Source organism: Dama dama, chromosome 19, assembly GCF_033118175.1.
Source record: "Dama dama isolate Ldn47 chromosome 19, ASM3311817v1, whole genome shotgun sequence".
Taxonomy (NCBI): domain Eukaryota; kingdom Metazoa; phylum Chordata; class Mammalia; order Artiodactyla; family Cervidae; genus Dama; species Dama dama.
The window spans coordinates 35251623-35270921 of record NC_083699.1 but is presented as its reverse complement, the minus strand read 5'-3'; the positions used below and the strand labels follow the sequence as shown (position 1 = coordinate 35270921).

The following is a 19299-nucleotide window of genomic DNA, read 5'->3' as shown; positions in this document are numbered from 1 at the left end:
TAATATGAGCTAGACAGGGTCCCAGATAAAAGTAGTCAAAGACTGGGCACTATTTAGTTCAGAAAAGCATAGTCTGGATGAGCAGGGCTGGAGCTGAGATGTGATCAGAACTGATAAAAATCACAAAAGATATATGAATATGGTAAGAATGGACTAATTTATCCAACAGTAGAAGTACTGGAAATGATACAACAGTTCCTTAATGTTTGAAAGATAAAAATCATAGGAAAGATAAAGAAATTTTTCTTTAGTGAGTAGAAACTTACAAAACTCATTACCCTTACATGTAAAAATAAACACATAAGTAAATTCAAGAACCATGAAGCTAAAGTATAGATGAAAGATTCAGATCATTATATTATTATTGAGATGAGACACAATGTAATACTGACATCATTCTAGAGCAGGCCTTGGTAAACTTTAAAGGTGCCAGATGGTAAATCCTTTAGTCTTTGAACATCATATATGATCTCTGTTGCATTTTTGTTTCTGAAAACGCTTTAAAAATGTAATTTAGTCTGTAGGCTATACAAAAACAAGCTGTAGGCCAGATCTGGCTTCTGGGTCATTTTACCAATACCTGTTCTATAGTATTTAATACATAGAAAATTACATATAGAAAAAAATTACCGTTCCAGTTTTCCAAGAGTTTTAACTTCCATAATTTCTCCAGAATTACCAATAAACACGATGCCAAATCTAGGAAATAAAAGAAAGAAATATAAGATATAAAGGATGAGAGGTGGACCATAAAGAAGGCACAGTGACAAAGAACTGATGCTTTCAAACTGGTGTTAGAGAAGACTCTTAAGAGTCCCCTGGACAGCAAGGAGATCAAATCAGTCAGTCCTAAAGGAAATCAACCCTAAATACTCATTCGAAGGACTAATGCTGAAGCTGAAGCTCCAATACCTTGGCTGCCTGATGCGAACAGCTACTCACTGGAAAAGGCCCTGATGCTGGGAAAGATTGAAGGCTGAAGAAGAGGGCAACAGAGTATGAGATGGTTGGATGGCATCACCGAGTCAGTGGACTTGGGCACTATGAACTTGGGCAAACTCCAGGAGATGGTGAGGGACAGGGAGGCCTGGCATGCTGCAGTCCATGGGGTTGCAAAGAGTTGGACATGACTGGGTGACTGAACAACAACAACATTTCATATTTTATAATATAACTTGAGTAAACATTTAAAATATAAGTTTAAGATGTATTTTAAAGTATTTCCTTTGAGTATATATAGCATTATTTTTAAGAATTTAAAGGATTAGAGTAGGTACAAAACAATACACACACAAGTATTTTTCACAACATATTTCATAGCAATCAGACAGTAGCCAGTGGTGCCTGGACCTCTACAACACTACTTCTGCTGTGACAGTAAAATTTGCCATCAGAAGACTGAAGGAATTGAAGGACCAGTAGAAGTGTCATCATTTGATAACACTGCTGGCCTATAATAAATGTGTTAATTTATGCAACAAAGTTACTTTGGCTTGTTGTTAACTTTGGGTATGGGTATTCCGCAATGACTCAGCAGGTAAAGAATCTGCCTGCCAATGCAGGAGATGCAGGTTTGGTCCCTGGGTTGGGAAGATCCCTTGGAGGAGGAAATGGCAAACTACTCCAGTATTCTTTCCTGGGAAATCCCACAGACAGAGGAACCTGGCAGGCTACAGTCTATAGGGTCACAAAGTCAGACAGGACTGAGCACACATGCAGAATGCAGTAGACTTTTAAAGAGATCTCTTCAAAACACGACTTAATGCAAGCTTGACAACAAAATTAATGACATTTCACATTCTTATTTATAATATCTTTATGTGCTTTTGATTTTTGTCTGAGAATTTAAAAGTATTTTCTTGTATTTTCACACTTTTATTTGAAAGGTATTCTTCTGAAGATTCGAAAATTATACTTAAACTACCTTGCAGCAGCTTCCACAAGAGCCTTTTCATCTGGGGAAGATGCATAGTACTCCAACTGGGCAGGTGCAAAGTTGGACTGCCAGGGACCATCACCAATGCTATCAGTCTGAACACTGCTAATCTGCACAGTGTGACAGAGACTGACTGCTTTAAAGAAGAGATCATGTTCTTTATTCTGTAGAAATATAATTAATATTCACAATAAAAGTATCAATACCAAATAACATGTAGGAAACCAGAAACAAAATTCTAAAAAATGCCAATAAATACAGTTTGTAATTTGATAAAATAAGATATAGAACAAGAGTGCTATAATCTTGAATTGCGTAAGTAATAGCTAGCTGGCTGCTTCTGACTCCAAGGAGTTAAGACGTCATGTTTGCTTATGACCCTTCAACATCTGACTATCTTTTTAGTAGACATAACCAAATTGCAAGTAAGGGTGAAAACTATTTTGTGGCAGAATTGAGATGGAAAAGGTATTAAATAAATTTAAGCTCTGTTCCTTAACAAAGTCTTATTTACTTCAAGGCAGAAAGTGCTTTCCTTAACCTAGTCTCATTTAAACACCTAGAGAACTAAAGTAGATACATAATAAGTGACAATTTAAGCTGGCTTATGACTATAAATTCTCAGTGCTGAACCAAAGTATAAACATTTCAAATGTATATTTCTTGCCCCACTAATACTTAAAACATTTTCTTCTACAACCCACCAACTACAAAGAATTACTATTTCAAATGAAATTCTTATTTATTAATTTAAAAATTGCTTACTAGTTCAGTTCCATTTTCAGGACTGGTTCTAAAGGAGGAACTGGTTGCAAGATGAGATAAATTGTTAAGATGGGATAAACTAGTAAGATAAGATAAGTTTCCTTCTGAAGAGTCTGGTGTTGGTCCTTCGGATACTAGTCTACCATTGATTTCTTGGTATTTTGTACCATTAATTGAACATTCCCGAAACTGCATCTCATTTTCTGTCAGTGTACCAGTTTTATCTGTAAATACATACTCCACCTAGAGAGAGAAAAGAAAACAAACTTTTCTGTTCAGGGTCTTATATTTAGACAAAAACAAACAAACAAACAAACAACAAGCTGCCCTCTGTCTCCTGATGTTGTTTACCAATTAACAGTGATATACTGATGTTGAGACTACAAATAATTAATGATGCCACAGAGACAGGATAACACAAAACATTTAAAATCTATATACTTTTCTAAGTTTGTGGCATCTTTAGGGTCACGTTTATCTATAGAGGTGACTGATAGTTTTTGCTGAACAAACAACAGAAATAGTTCCCTGGTCAGGGAACTATATTTCACATGCTGCAACTGAAAAGATCTTATCTCGCATGCCCCCACATGCTGAAACCAAGACCCATCAGCCAAATAAATAAATTCAAAAAACAAACAAAAACCAGCTGCAATACTTCTGATGGCCACTTCTAAAAGTATACTTTAGGTCTTTTTCAAGATAAAGTGCCATATTTATTGTACTACTTATTCATTGTATCAACCATGTTTATTGTATTTCTTAATAATTTAGCAAGTACTGTTGTCATTAGGTTCCTCTCTTTTCATTTTAAATGTATTACTGACAAAGTTTTTGTTATACCCCAATCCCATTTTCCCATAAACGCTGTGGTTTTCACTAAGTAATTTTGCACAGCACAATGATTTTTAGGAATGGATATGTCACATTACAGTAGAACTGATGAACTAAGATCCTGCAAACCACAGGGCACGGCCAAACAAACACACTGTTCTGATATACTATAATATCAGAAATTTAAAATATTATAATAGAAATAAACCAAAAGATAAGTGGAAAGATAAAAGTGCATGACTTCTCCCAGAAAGCATATTATAAAAACACAGAAACGAAAATTCAAAGTCAAAGAGAATTAGGAAATCAGGATAAATGGTCTGACACCCAAATTAAAAAATTTCAGAAATAAAATTCCACAAAACAGAAAAAACTTGTTACCAAAGAAATAAGGAAAATTCCTAGAAGCGAAGGACATGTTTCTAGATTAAGAGGACTCAGAGTTCTTTGCCCAAAGGGAGTGAAAAAAGACACCAAGGTGTATCATCATAAAATTTCAGATTCATTGCACAAAGAGAAGATTGTAAACAGGGTGACAGCTGAGAAGCTGGCCCAGAAAGAAGTCCAAATTGAAGCAGAAAAATGAAAGGTTTCAAAAGAGAAAGTGAGCAACAGAATAAAAAAGAGAAAGGAAATCCTAGATTACCTGCTGTGTTTGAATATGTGGAGAGATGGTTCATACACTTGTCAAGATTTGTTTGTGGTAAATGAAAATTAAGTGAATGGAAAAACAGAACAATTAAGTGTAACAAAACCAAAATACACAAGAAAAATGTAAATATAGTACTACACAGCACACAGAGAGAACTAGGAGTTAATAAACAATAACAAAACAGTTCTAATAATGTCAATAAGTGAATATTTATTAAATCCCAAATTGTGATTTAACAAATGGAGAGGCAAAGTGGGTATATGTCTGGGTATGTGTGTAGAAGGAATAGTGTAAGGGTTATATCTTTATATTTCATAGGAAATAATGTCTCAATTTTAAAAATCCAGAAAGAATACCATATAAAAATACAGTGCTAAATAATGAAGAACAGCTTAAGATTTCAAAATGGGAAACAAGAAATAAGTTGTGGAGCAAAGAAAGTGGGGCTGTTTTTTAGCATAAGTTTTGTAATACTTAGTTTTATTAGTCTTTGTACATTTATTGTTTTGATAAAAATAACAAATTAAAAAAACAAAAGGATCATTTTTACCTGTCCAAGTTCTTCATTCAGATCAGAAGTATTGACTTGAGCTTTCTCATCTGATTCTTCATGATAGAGATCAAGATCCCAGCCAATAAAAAATGATCCAAGAAATTTTTGCAGTTCCACTGTCACGTATAATGAAATTGGAATGATGAAATTGTAGAGGACCAAAAAAGCAAGGAAGTCTGAAATGAATTTCAGAATCTGTGGGAAAAAAATGATTTTTGGTAAGAAAAAATATGAGAATTTCTTTATCATCATTGAAGAAAATAATCAGTTAAGCATTTAAATAGACTATCAACTATATTCTGAAACAGAATAGCCTCATGAGTTGAAATTCATTTATCGAATTGTCCTTTCAACACATTTACTGCTCTTTAGAATCTTAAACAAAGAGAAAGAAAAAAAGGTTAAAACCAAATTACTTAATTTGTTACTTTTTGTGCCTGTGCGCAAGCCTGTGCCCAGCTGCTCAGGCAGGTCTGACTCTGCAACACCATGGACTGTAGCCCGCCAAGCTCTTCTGTCCATGTAATTTTCTAGACAAGAATGGGTTGCCATTTTCTACTTCAGGGGATCTTCCTGACCCAAGGATTGAACCCGGGTATCCTCCATCACAGGTGGAGATTCTTAACTGCTGAGCCACCAGGGAAGCCCAGTGAATTACTCTGATAGAAATGAAAATTAATTAATTTACTCTTTAGTTAATCTATAATATACAGTAAATGGAATAAAAATTTCAATATCTAGTACTGAAATGGAATGCCAATACAGATAATCTAAATTTTTGTGATCTTCTTTAACCATTCTAGTTATGCCACAGGGAATGTAATTGCTTATGTCCTAAAATGTAAAAAGCATACCAGTACAAACATGTTGGCTACTCTTCACATGCAATATTCTTTTGATATCCTTCAACAATAATACTTTTAGGGGATGACAGTGGTAACTCCTATCAGAAGACACTACAAAACATTAAAAGATACAAAATTTCCAAAGAATAAAATTTTCTTTATAACAGAGTCAAAAGCACCATAAAATACCTTACTACTATTTCTTTGATGTTCTGTTTTTTGGTTATACCAAGGTTCATCCCATTTCTCTTCAGCTTGCCATGTATATTTCAAGATAGTACTAATGATGGCTTCAGAAATAAGAATTATTAGATAAATTATCAAAAATGTATTCATTGACCTGAAATGAAAAAAAGAGAATATAAAATGTATCAATAACATGTTACTATACTCATTTGTTTGGAAATTATTATTGGTATTAAATAAGACATTAAATATATAAGATATTATGATAGCTATCTAAATGACACAATTTATGACCACTCAATTGAATCTATTTACTAGAAATAAAAGAACAGATACATATGATTACAACCATATTTACTATTGGTAAGCTACTGTTCAAAATGCTTATAGTAAATGACAGTTTTGGCCAGTTATTTTGCTGGAAACAATGATCAAAAGATTTTCTACATTTTCAGGACCTATCTTACTTTATGTGCAAACATAACTAATATTTGTATAGCATTGATATTTTATAAAACTTTTGTCACATCCACTAACTTGCCTTATGTTAAACAAAAAGCAAGCTTGTCTAATGTTTATAAAAACCTGTGAGGAAGAGATTGCATCCTTTTTAAAGATGGTGACCAAAACTCAAAAATCATTCTGTAGATTTCCCCAAATCATACAAGTCACGAATTGACTTTAAAACCCTCTTCTTTTCACTGGGCAAGCTTCATACTGTATCTCTAAAGTCCTTCATCAATGTTCTGTTCTTTTCAGCACATGGATTTTATATGGATTTTGTTAGGTGTCCACCTAGGTACTTCTTTGGTGGTGGTGACTGCAAATTGCATAATTTAAATTTCAGTTTCTGTCATTGGTGTTTCTTTTTCAATGTCATTATTTAGTGCTGTGACAGTTAATTTTTTGTGTTGACTTGACCAGGCTAACAAGAGAGCTGGTAAAACATTGTTTCTGGATGTGTTTATGAGGGTGTCTCTGGAAGAGATAGTTGGTTCAGTAGACTTAGTAAAGACATATGCCCTCACCAATATAGGCAGTTTAGTCACTTAGTCATGTCTGACTTTTTGCAAGCCCATGGACTATAGTCTGCCAGGCTCCTCTGTCCATGGAATTCTCCAGGCAAAAATACTGGAGTGGGTAACCATTCCTTTCTCCAGGGTATCTTCCTGACCTAGTGATCGAACCTGGGTCTCCTGCACTGCAGGCAGACTCTTCACTGTCTGAGTCACCAGGGAAGCCCCAATATACGCAAGCATCATCCAATTCATTGAGGGCTCAAATGGAACAACAACAAAAAAAGGTGAAGGGAGGACAAATTCTGTCTCTTCTTGATTTGGGACATCAGAGCTCCTGGTTCTTAGGACTTTGGATTTGGGCTAAATTATACTGCCGAGTTCCCTGGGTCTCTATCTCGCATTTGGCCGACTGAGACTTCATGGGCTCCACAACCACGTGAGCCAATTCCTGTAATAAATCTCCCCTTATATGTAACTTAGGTATAGTCTACTGGCTTAGTTTCTCTAGAGAATCCTAATACAAGCACTATAAATTTCCTTCTCAGGACTGCCATAGCTACATTCTACAAAATATGATTGTTGTATTTTCATTAATTTCTAGGTATTTAAAATTTTTTTCTTTGAAATTTCCTATTTGACCCACAGATTACTTAGAAGAGCTCCAGCTGCTCCATATCTTTGCCACTAATTGGAACGTTCACTTGTTTCCATTTTCACCATTTCAATACATGTCTTGCTATCTGTCGTTCTACTTTGTATCTCTTATGACTAATGATATACACGTTTTCATGTGCCTATTGGCCACATGTATATTCTCCTTTGTGAAATATCTGTTCACATCTTTCCTATTTTTTCACTGGGCTGTTTTTATTATAAATATGTAGGAGCTTTTAATATATCATTATATATCTTGAATACAAGTTCTTTGTAAGATAGATCTTGTGAATATCTTCTCCCAGTTTGTGGCTTATTCGTTCATTTCCTTAGTTGTGTAGTCTGATGAGAAGTTTTTAACTTTGAGGAAGTCCAGTTTATCAATTTTTCCTTTTATTTATGCTATCTGTGTCCTAAAAAATATTTAGTTATCTCCAGGTTGTGAAGATATCTTCCTAAGTTTTCTTCTAAAAGTTTCATAGTTTTAGCTTTTATGTTTAGGTCTATGATCCATCCTAAAAATTTTTTTGGTGTACAGCGTAAGGCAGGAGTTGAAGTTTATTATTTTTTTTTTCCCACTTGAATATCCAATTGTTGTTACATCATTTGTTGAAAAGACTTTTTCCTCACTGAATTCACTTAATGCTTTGGCTGAAAATCTATTGACTCCTTCTCAACTCTCTATATTTTAACCTACTGAAGTATCTTTTTATGCTAAAATCATACAAAACTTACTGTACCTTTATACTGTCTTGAAATGAGGCAATGTAAATCTTCCAGCTTCTTTTTCTTAAGAAAGATTGTTTCCATTATGCATTTGCATATGTATTTTGGCTACTGCATTTCAATATTCAGATTAGAATCACCTTGCCAATTACTACAAAAAAAAACTTGCTAGGATTTTAACTAGGAATGAAAGAATTTACATATCAACTAACAGCTTAACAGTATTGAGCCTGTCAATCTACTATGATTTCTCCATTTATTTAAGACTTTAACATCTCTCATGTTTCATAGTTTTCATTATAGAGATCTTGCACAAGTTCTTAAAAATTTATTTCTAAATATGTTTTTTCGACACTAATGTAAAATGTAACTATTTTCTTAAAAATTTCATTTTCCTACTATTTCCTAACATATAGATTAGATTGAAAAGATTTAAAAAATTGATCTTGTATTCCAAGACCTTGGTAGTATCACTTACTAGTTCCAGAAGTTTTTTGTTGAGTCTTTACAACTCTCTACGTGACCAATCATGCGTCTTCTGATGGGGAGAATTTTACTCCTCACTTTCGAATGTTTATGCTTTTTATGTTTTTGTGTTGTTGCACTGAATAGGGTATCTAGGATAATGCTGAAAGAAAGTAGTGAGACTGGATCTTCTGGGTACAAGCCCTTTACAAGACATGAGCTTTGCAAATATTTTCTCCTGGTTAATGGCTTGTCTTTTCATTTTCTTAACATTATACTTTCATGAAGTTTATCAATTTTGAGTTTTGCTTTGGGTTCCTTTTTTGTACGTTTCCTTATCTAAGAAATATTTTCTTAATCCAAGGTCACAAATATTTTCCCCCATGTTTTATAGATTTAGCTATTATGCTTAGGTCTTACATTTTGAAACAGGTAAGGGTCAAAGTTTGGTTTTTGGCATATTAATGTCAATTGTTCCAGCACTGTGCTGAAAAGACTATGCTTTTGTGTGGAGATTTTTAAAAATAATTCTCTTTGATACATAGAGTTATTTAGACTTTGTTTCACCTGTGACAATCTTTGAAAGTTATGTTTTCAAAGAATCTGTTCATTTCATCTAAGCTGGAAAAATCTAGAGACAGAAAGATTAATTTCTTTATCTGTGGATCAAGTGACCATGTACGTAGGATCTGCAGTGATATCCTCTCATTCATCCCTGCTCTTTGTAATTTTTAAGCTTCTTCTACCGCTTCTTTTTCCCTTTGATCCCTTGATCTAGGTATGCTGCTGCTGCGAAGTCGCTTCAGTCCTGTCCGATCTAGGTACAGATTTACCCATTTTAATATTTGCAAAGAAGCAACTTTTGGCTCTTATTTTTGTCTATGGCTTGTTTTTTATTCTATTGTTTAAAGCCTGCATTTTAAATATTTCTTCTCTTTATTCTCAGATTGGGTTTAATTGTTTCTTTTTATCCAGTTTAAGGTGGAAACTTAGAAGACTAATTTTAAGCCTTTCTTCTCTCCATCAACATTTAAAGCAAAAAAATTCTCTTTAACCTAGGTTTTGCCTGAGTCTGCAGATTTAATATGCTGGATTTAAAATTATCATTCTGTTCTCTTCCTGCAATTTAGAAATCTTCAGTTATTATTTTTTCAAAGATTTTTCATTCTTCCCCTTTTGCTCTTTTTTTTTTCCTTTTTTTTCAGGGGCAGGGACTCATTTAAATTTATGCTAGATAGCTTAATATTGTTCCACATGATTCTGAAACTCTGTTTTTCTTCAATCTTCTTTCTCTGTTCTTCAGACTGATGTCTATTGCTCTTTCAAGTTCACTGACAACTTCTGCTTCCCTTAATCTGGTATTGAGTCCATCTCATGACATTTATATTCCAATAATCATGTTTTCCAATTCAAGAATTTTCACTGCATTCTTTTATAGTTTCCATTTAATCTGCTGAGATTTCACATATGTTCTTTCACACCTTCCTTTAGGCTCCTGAACATATTTATAAAATCTGCTACCAAGTCCTTGTCTACTAATTACAAGGTCTAAATCACTACATAGTTTCTATTGAGTTCTCTGAGTATGAGTTGCATTTCCTTCACATGTCTGCTTTTTTTTTTTTAACCAGAACAAAAAACAGGGGAACTTTAACCTTGCTTTACGTAACTCCTTTTTAAAGTAAAACACAATACATAAAAACCATAAAGAAAATTACTGATAATTTCAACTAAATAAAAATTTTATATGATAACCATATTACAAACTAAGTACAAAGTCAAATAGTAAAATGAAAAGGTATATAATTACAATATATCAGTTATGGTACTTATTTGCATTTTTTATTAATACAAGTTTTTAAAAAACTTTTAGTTTTTTATTGAGGTATATAGCCAATTAACAATGTTTTGACACTTTTAGGAGTACAGTGAAGGGGACTCAGCCATATATACACATGTATTCATTCTCCCCCAAACTCCTTTCTCATCCAGGCTGCCACATAACATTGAGCATAGTTCCAGGTGCTATACAGTATGTCCTTATTCATATCTGCTTATTTTTGACTACATATTGGATTTTATAAATAATACATTATAGAGACTGTATTCTTTTATGTTTCCTCAGATGAGTGCTGCTTTTTATTTCAGCGGGGAGTTAACTTGACTAGCTTCAAACATCAAATTCTGTTTTCTACTGCTGTTGAAACAGCAAAATTCTGTTTGGTTCTTTCAGCTTCTTGGTACTGACTTTTTGCCAAGCCCACTGGAGTCTCCCCTGTACATGAATAGTTCTAACAGTCAGTCAAGGATTTGGGCAGAATTTATGTGCCTGTTTTGGAGTTCATTCCCCTAAATGATTTTTCCCTTTTTAGCTGCTCCTTCAGCTTTGAACTTCGTCCTTTAACATCTACACACTATACAGCTCAGGCTCTCTCACAGCCTGTGCAGCAGCACAGTAAGTAAAAAGGGCCCTCAGGTAAGAAGATGCACTCCCCCTTTTTGCTGCTGTCATTTTTCAGGAGTAGACTCCTTGCCAGTTTATGTTTTTGATCACTTTCCAATGCTTTCAAATACTTGTTTATTAATATTCTGCCCAGATTTTATAATTGTTATCTGCAGGAGGTTTAGTCTGCTCAAGGAGTTCCATTATTATTCAACAGTATTTATTTTAAAATCATAATTTTAGCACCTGCAATATGCCAAACATTGTGCAAAATGCTACATGTATGCAGAAATGTTAGAAACCATCCATTCCTCTTTGACATTGATCTTAATATTTGGAGGGGTGGTTTCCTGGTGGTCCAGTAGTTAGGACTCTGAGCTTTCAGTGCTGTGAGCCCAGGTTCAATCCCTGGTTAGAGAACTAATATTCCACGTGCTGTATGGCATGGCCAAAATATATATATATTTGCCATCTCCTCAGGCACAAAAGCAAGAAGGGACTATATCAAACTAAAAAGCTTTTGTACAGTGAAGAAAACTATCAATAAAATGAAAAAGCAGCCTACTGAATTAGAGAAAACTTTACAAATAATTTATCTGACAAGAGGTTAATATCCAAAATATATAAAAATTCACATAGCCTAACATCAGAAAAACAATCAGATTAAAAAACTGGCAAAAGATCTAATTGGATATTTTTCCAAATCATCAGGGAAATGCAAATCAAAACCACGAGATACCACCTCATATCTGTCTGAATGGCTATCATCAAAAATACAACGAATGACAAGTGTTGGTGAGGATGTGGAGAAAAGGGAACTCTAATACACCAATTAGGAAAACAGTGACAGACTTAATTTTTGGGGGCTCCAAAATCACCGCAGATGGTGACTGCAGCCATGAAATTAAAAGACCTTACTCCTTAGAAGAAAAGCTATGACCAACCTAGACAGCACATTAAAAAATAGAGACATTACTTTGCCAACAAAGGTCCGTCTAGTCAAAGCTATGGTTTTTCCAGTAGTCATGTATGGATATAAGAGTTGGATGATAAAAAAAGCTGAGTGCTGAAGAATTGATGCTTTTTAACTGTGGTGTTGGAGAAGACTCTTGAGAGTCCCCTGGATTGCAAGGAGATCCAACCAGTCCATCCTAAAGGAAATCAGTCCAGAATATTTATTGCAAGGACTGATGCTAAAACTCCAATACTTTGGCCACCTCGTGCCAAGAATTGACTCACTGGCAAAGACCCTGATGCTGGAAAGACTGAAGACAGGAGGAGAAGGGGATGACAGAGGATGAGATGGTTGGATGGCATCACTGACTTGATGGACATGAATTTGAGTAAGCTCCAGGAGTTGGTGATGGACAGGAAAGCCTGGAGTGCTGCAGTCCATGGGGTCACAAAGAATCAGACAGGACTGAGTGACTGAACTGAACTGAATACACCAATGGTGAGACTGTAAACTTGCACATCCACTGTGGAAAACAATATGGAGGCTCCTCAAAAAAGGTAAAAACAGAACTGCCACATGGTCCAGCAACTTCACTTCTGTGTATTTACCCAAAGAAAACAAAAACACTAGTTTGAAAAGATATATGCACCCAAGGTTCACTGTAGCATTATCTACAATAGCCAAGGTATGGAAGCAACCTCAGTGTCCACCAATAGATGAATGGATAAAAAAGATGTGGTATATATACACACAGTAGGATATTACTCAGCCATAAAAAATGAAATATTGCCATCAGTGACAGGGATGAATCTAAAGGGTATTATGCTAAGTCAGACAGAGAAAGGCAAACACCATATGATCTTACTTATATGTGGAATCTAAAAAAAACAAAATGAAAACAGACTCATAGATTAAACAGGTGGCTGCTTGACGGGGTTGGGGTAATGGGTAAAATGGTGAAATGGTTTAAGGGGTACAAACCTTTGGTTATAAAATAAATGACACGAGGATGTAATATCTGTGTAAGGGATATGGTCAATAATACTGCAATAACTTTGTATGGGGACAGATGATTACTAGTCTCACTGTATCATTTCACAATTGATACAAATGTCAAATCACCACATACTACACCTGAAACTAATATTATTCATCAACTATATGTCAATAAATCAGAATTAAATAAAAATGAGAAACTCCCTATCCTCAAGGATACCAACTTTTGTTGACTTGAAACATATATTTATACCACATATTTTATATATATATAATAATATCCATATCAACAGTCATATTTATGTGTAAATAAAATAGTTTTCTTACTTTTCTACTGCAGATCGTTTCTGCGATTTGCTTTTGTAATTTAATGCCATCTTAGTTTCCATTCCGGTATAAACAGCAACACCTGAAAAACAAAACAGCCTTAAACTAATCCTCCACCATGTTTCACAAAAGGAATGTACTCTAGCATGAAAGCAACTAAGAAAATGTATCAACTGACAGTTGTTAGAATTCGACTTTCCTTTAAGTCCCAGAGGTTTTTGGGAAACTCGAGTCATTCAGCCTGCTGACTGAGAAAGGCATATAGAGTCTGTTCCTGAATTATAACTGATATATTTGAATGAAAGCGGTATTACTTGAGTTGGAACTGATAGGGCAAAGAATTTGGAAAGATAAAGATGGCAGAAAATGCCATTACAGATATAGCAAATAGTACACTAAGTATAGGGCAAAGACAGAAATGGAAAAGCACTTTCTATTACGTTGCAACAATGGATTGGGGTCAGTTTGAAAGGCCTTGAATGCCAGGATCTGGAGTCTAGACATAATCTCATAAGCACTAGAAAGATAATATGGAAATCTGTCAAGAGTAAATGAAGTAAATACAAGGAAACTGCTGTTCTAAAAACACGTGCCTATGAGAAGGACTCTGAGATGAAAGAGAATGACAGTAATAATGGGACTAAAACTGAGAAGAGCAGTCTTGAAATTAGGTAAGAGCTGTCTTATTAAAAAAGAAATAAAAAACTTTGGAGTTAGAACTTTGTTTGAATGCTAGCTCTGCCACTTAGTTCTGCAACCTTGAGCAAGTTATTTAATCTTTCCTTGTCTCAATTTCTCCATCTTTAAATGGGAAAAAATACCTCATTAAAACTGTTGCAAGGCTGTGTGACAAATTAGCAAAAAGGCTAGAAACAGAAAGACAATCAATAAATGTTTATGCCTGTTCCTAAACAGTATGATGTGAGGAACAATATTCATTATGCTCTCTTCCTAAAGATCTGTGCTGGAATTTTCACTATTAGAATTATTCCTTAAAGGCAGAGATTACAACTCAAATGATAAAGGCCAAGAAAATTATAGAAATGTGAGAAATCAATCTGCAGATTATTGGAGAACCAAAATATCTTAATATCAGCCAATGAGAAAAGATCACTTGTAAAGGAACAATAATTTACTGACAACACATTTTGCTCAGCAATAAGACAGAATAAAAGCAGAAAATAAAGTACTGAAATAAAATTAAAAAAAAAAAAAGAAAGAAAGAAATGTGAGAAATCACACAGAACGGTACAACACAGAGAGGCGGTGCTGAGGAAAACAGCAACAAACTCATCTAAAGGAATACACATTTCCTGAAATTTAAGACTGTGAAAGGCATTATTGCTAGAGAGGTGTTAAAATACAGCATTATATGAGAGGGCCTAAAAGTCCTGGAGGTTTCTCTGGACTTTTTAAACCATAAAACTTTACTATGGTTTCCTTTTTTAAATTGTGGCAGAATACACATAATATACAATTTACCTTTTTAATTCAGAGGTGCTTAGTTACATTCACAATGCTGTGCAACCATCCTCACTATCTAAGTTAAGAACAGTTCACCATCCCCCCCCCCCCCCCAAAAAAAAACCCTGAACCCATTAGGCAATCATTTCCCATTCCCACCCCCCAGCTCCTGGGAACCACTGATCTAGTTTCTGTCTCTATGAATTTGCTTATTTTGGGTTTTTTAAATAAATGGAATCATACAATATGTGGCCTCTTCTGTTTGATTTTTTTCACTCAGCATAATGTTTTCAAAGTTTATGTTGCAGCATGTATCAGTACTGCATTTCTTATAGGGGAGTAATATTCCATTAGTTGGAAAGTCTACATTTTGTTTATCCACTCATTAGTCGATAGACATTTGGGCAGTTCCTACCCTTTGGGCTATTATGAACAATGCTGCTATGAACATTCTCATACAAGCCTTTGTTTGAGCACCTGTCTTCAATTCTTTAAGGTATATATCTAGAAGTAGAATTGCCAGATGATATGTTTCTAATTCTACGTTTAACTTATTGAGGAACTGCCAAACTATTTTCCATAGCAACTGGAACATTCTACTGCTACCAGCAATGTATGAGAGCTCCAATCTCTCCACATTTTTGTCACACTCATTATTCTCCTTTTTAAAAAATTATGGATTTCTTTATCAGAGAGCCTAACACTGATAAGATATAGTACAGTTAACAGAAAACAAAAGAATGAGAAAGAAGAGCTCAAAAGCTAACGGGCCATTCCTTAACGCTGAGGAGCTGGTTGACAGCTAAAGGTTACCATTAACTTCACCATTTACCTTGAGTTGACTCAGAGCACAGTGAATTGAGATCTCCAATGCAAGAACACTATTTATCCTTTGATCCAGTCAGTATATGTTAAAACAGCATCTGATATACAGTCACAGATCAGTAAGAATTTGCTGAAGGAATAAATGAGCTAGCAGTCTTAACAATCCAATCTAACTATAATGGAATTATACAAGTGGTTTTTTGCACCATGGTGCCAGATAATATAGTTCTTAACACCATTAATACAAATGCCAGAATTTTCTTCTTAGCAGAAGTATTCACGAAGAAAATACAACAGCAAGGTTCTAATCTATTATTCAAAAGTAGGAATTAAGAAAAAATACAACACAAAATTATATTAACACAATCTTTGAAAGAAAATTATCGTAGACAATGAATTATCTAACCAAAATAACACAAATGCTGTGCTTTCAAAAATACTTCATGTAAAGCATCAAAACAAATCTATTATTAAAATTTTTTGATATATACGAACCAAAAATTTCTTTTGTGTTTTTTAATCTGGCTCCACGAAGCAAGAGACTCTCTGGCCCCAGAGGTCTAGGGGGAAAAATAACCAAAAGCATTAAATATATTAAATATTCAATTAAATTTTAAATGGCATCTTTAGCAGACAGAAGGGACTTAAAGCTATACTTACAACAATGCTTTCAAATAAAACCAAAATCTCAGCTAGTATAAAGCTGTCTAGGTCAATCATGATGTTAGTTACTGTAACAACAAACATCTGCTTTAGCATTTCAGTCATTTTAAGGTTAATGACTCAGAAATAAATTATGCCTGTAGATATAATCAGAAAGCCACTAGTTTCAGAAGTTTAGACATAAAATTCAACAAAACCAAAAAATTAAGTGATAACTTCAAAATGTTTTACAGAAGATGAGATTTTAAAATTTTGACCAAAATCAATAAACAGTTTTTAAAGGGAAAATACAGAATTAAAATGCAATGTAAACAGGTTGTGTGAAGAAAAAAAGCAATGTAAACATAAATTATAGTATGATTCGTATATAACTCCAGGTTTTCTGCACAATTAAAGTTATACTAGGTTACAAAAGATAACATAGCAAGTGAGTTAGTAGTTTTTTAAGGCAAGATCAACACTACAAGTTGACTACTTGCATTGCATACTTCTTGGAGCATGGGGTCTTCTTGCTGTTTGAATTTCTCTCCATAAGGGAGATGTAAAACGAGAAGAAATAACTAGAAAGGAAAATTGTATTTTCTTAGTGATAGCAAATGATAACTCTGTTATGGATGGATTAAAAAGCTTTAATTTTGTTGATATTCCTTATCATAAGGCTTTCCAGAAATATACATACAAGGTTATCCGAATTAAACAGAATCTGAACCAATTTTGAAGAGGTCTATAAACCCAAACACTTAAAAAAAATCCAATGAATACAGGGGGCCAGGTGTTTGGCTATGTATAACAAGTATGGTTTTATTAGATCATATATTTGGAACACACTGAATGGATATTCCAAAACCAATTATTCAGGAGATTTATTACAGTTCTTTTTCATTTGGTTCCAACAATGAATAGAAAAACTTCGAGCTCAAGTTGGCATATAAAATTAGGATATAATGGTAGAAAGCTTCAAATTAAAAAATTCATTTGTTTACTCTGGTTGCCTCAGCAAAGAACAAGGCTCCCTTAAAAAAACAAACAAACAAACAAACCAAAAAAACCATTCTACTTGCTAACATAGTTGATCTTTTCTTTTACCAGCCACAATATCTTAATGCAAGTCATACTATGTATCCACACAAGCATTCCAATATGTCACTATAGAAATCAAAATAAAATCCAGTCATTGTTGTTCAGCAGGGGTCCCTAAACTTACAAAGACCTTGTCACAGAGTTCACTGAACGTGCTTCTATGTTAACTTTTATTAAAAATGTGAATCCATCCTGATGCATATTTTTGGTGGCTTGAAGATTTTATTAAAACAAATTCTCAATTCTTTGTTAGTATCTTATTTTATGCAGCCAGTATAAACTGAATATTTCCAGAAAATAGGTAGAATGCTAATTTAATTAGAAGTTCAAGGGTTGATTCCAAGATTTATTCTAAATTCAGCTTTGTGGCATGAGTAACAATGTGATCTCACCCTATCAGAAAATCTTTGATAGGACAAGAAGTTTTTCATGTATGTTACCAGAAATTAACCTGAATATTGAGGGAAAACAAACCAAAACAACCAACCAACCAAACAAAAGAGTAAATAAGAAGTTCTAGATTGCCCAGTACTCTAGTTTCTGAGGAATGATTCTGAAGTGAAGACGACCATAAGACATTTTTTGTATTCTAGACTTAGGTGGTGGTAGTTTAAATGTGTAAGAATGTGAACAGGAACCAGTGTTTCCTTTATGTTACTATCTAATATTATTAATACTACTACCTAATATTATTAGACCAAAAAATACTAGTACACCAATAATCTTACTAACTTATTTTAATGTCATTTCATGGCATTTGCTTCATCCTCATCTCATTTGCTGCTGCTGGAAATTTGCTAGAAGATGAAATGTTAAATGTTTTCAACTCTTTCATGATCCCATTGCTTACTTATCTAATCTCCCTTTACCTTGATTTTAGTCCCTCCCCAAACAATTTTCACTTAAAAGTGACTGGATAATGCAAATTTATTCTTACCTTACAATTTCTTCCATTTGTTGAGTTATTGTCATTCGTCCCATGAATCTATCAAAGAATTCATCATGTTACAAAAAACTAATAATACATTTATGACATCAATAGGTGGAAATTTTTAAGGAAGTTTTGGCACTATTCTTACACATGAAACAAAACCAACCTTTTGCATGTATGAATGATCCAATATTTGTACTAGAAATTACAAAGGTAAATCAGTCACTAAAAAATTTTAGTGTCATTAAAAAAATCAATCACTTTAAAAAATTAGTATTCTTAGATTCTCAGGGAGTGATCAGTGGTGCTGTTTTCCTTCTCATGCTCTTTTGCTTCATCCCGTTTCATTTGTGGAGGAGCAGTGTAAAGCCTTCCCCCACTATGCAGTGCTCTCCCTGCCATCCCCTGCATGATTTTCCTGGGCTTTGCAGATGATGTACAAATATGGGCTGGTGCCATAAGCTGTTGCTGCTGCCCACAGCTGTCTCACTAGCTCTCCTTATGGTCTATTTCACCCACTTTTGCCATCAAAATTGTAGCAGGAATTAACAGCCTAGAGGCTGGCCAGTTGCTAGTCATTTCTGCTTCCATCATTGTCTTCAACCTCCTGGTGGAGCTGGAAGGTGATTCCTGGGATGATCATGTCTTTTCCTTCAACTTCGTATCTTTTTTTCTCTACCACCACGGGACTGCTCTACCATAACTGGTAGCAGGGAGCCTCAGGCTAGTGACAGTGCACCAGAATGAGAATGAGGACAGTGCCTTCATGGAGTGTAACAACATGACACTCATCCACTTGCTACTTAAAGTCTTTGGGCCCATGAATGAGAGAAACCTCACCCTGCTTCTGCTGCTGCTACAGGTCATGGGCGGTGCTGTCACCTTCTCCATTCTGACCAGCTGTCCAACTCTTCTGTCAGAAGAGTTGATCCACTGCGCTTTGATTCACAGCCTCCAGGATCTCTAACTCTGGCTGACCC

General features: G+C 34.5%; 1 protein-coding gene across 6 annotated transcripts in view; it reads right to left on the bottom strand.

Annotated features, from left to right (window-relative positions):
- The window catches only part of ATP11B (ATPase phospholipid transporting 11B (putative)), a 109751-nt gene that overhangs the window by 53027 nt on the left and 37425 nt on the right, over positions 1–19299 (bottom strand). For 5 of the 6 annotated variants that reach the window (XM_061166652.1, XM_061166655.1, XM_061166651.1 and 2 more), the window contains 9 exons: positions 18326–18373; positions 16788–16868; positions 16141–16205; positions 13357–13438; positions 5775–5925; positions 4738–4935; positions 2702–2944; positions 1925–2100; positions 631–699 (listed from right to left, as the gene is read on the bottom strand). In XM_061166652.1, coding sequence (XP_061022635.1) covers positions 631–699; positions 1925–2100; positions 2702–2944; positions 4738–4935; positions 5775–5925; positions 13357–13438; positions 16141–16205; positions 16788–16868; positions 18326–18373 — 1113 coding nt within the window. The remainder of the gene's footprint in view (positions 1–630; positions 700–1924; positions 2101–2701; positions 2945–4737; positions 4936–5774; positions 5926–13356; positions 13439–16140; positions 16206–16787; positions 16869–18325; positions 18374–19299) is intronic. The other variant, XM_061166653.1, reaches the window with a different exon arrangement.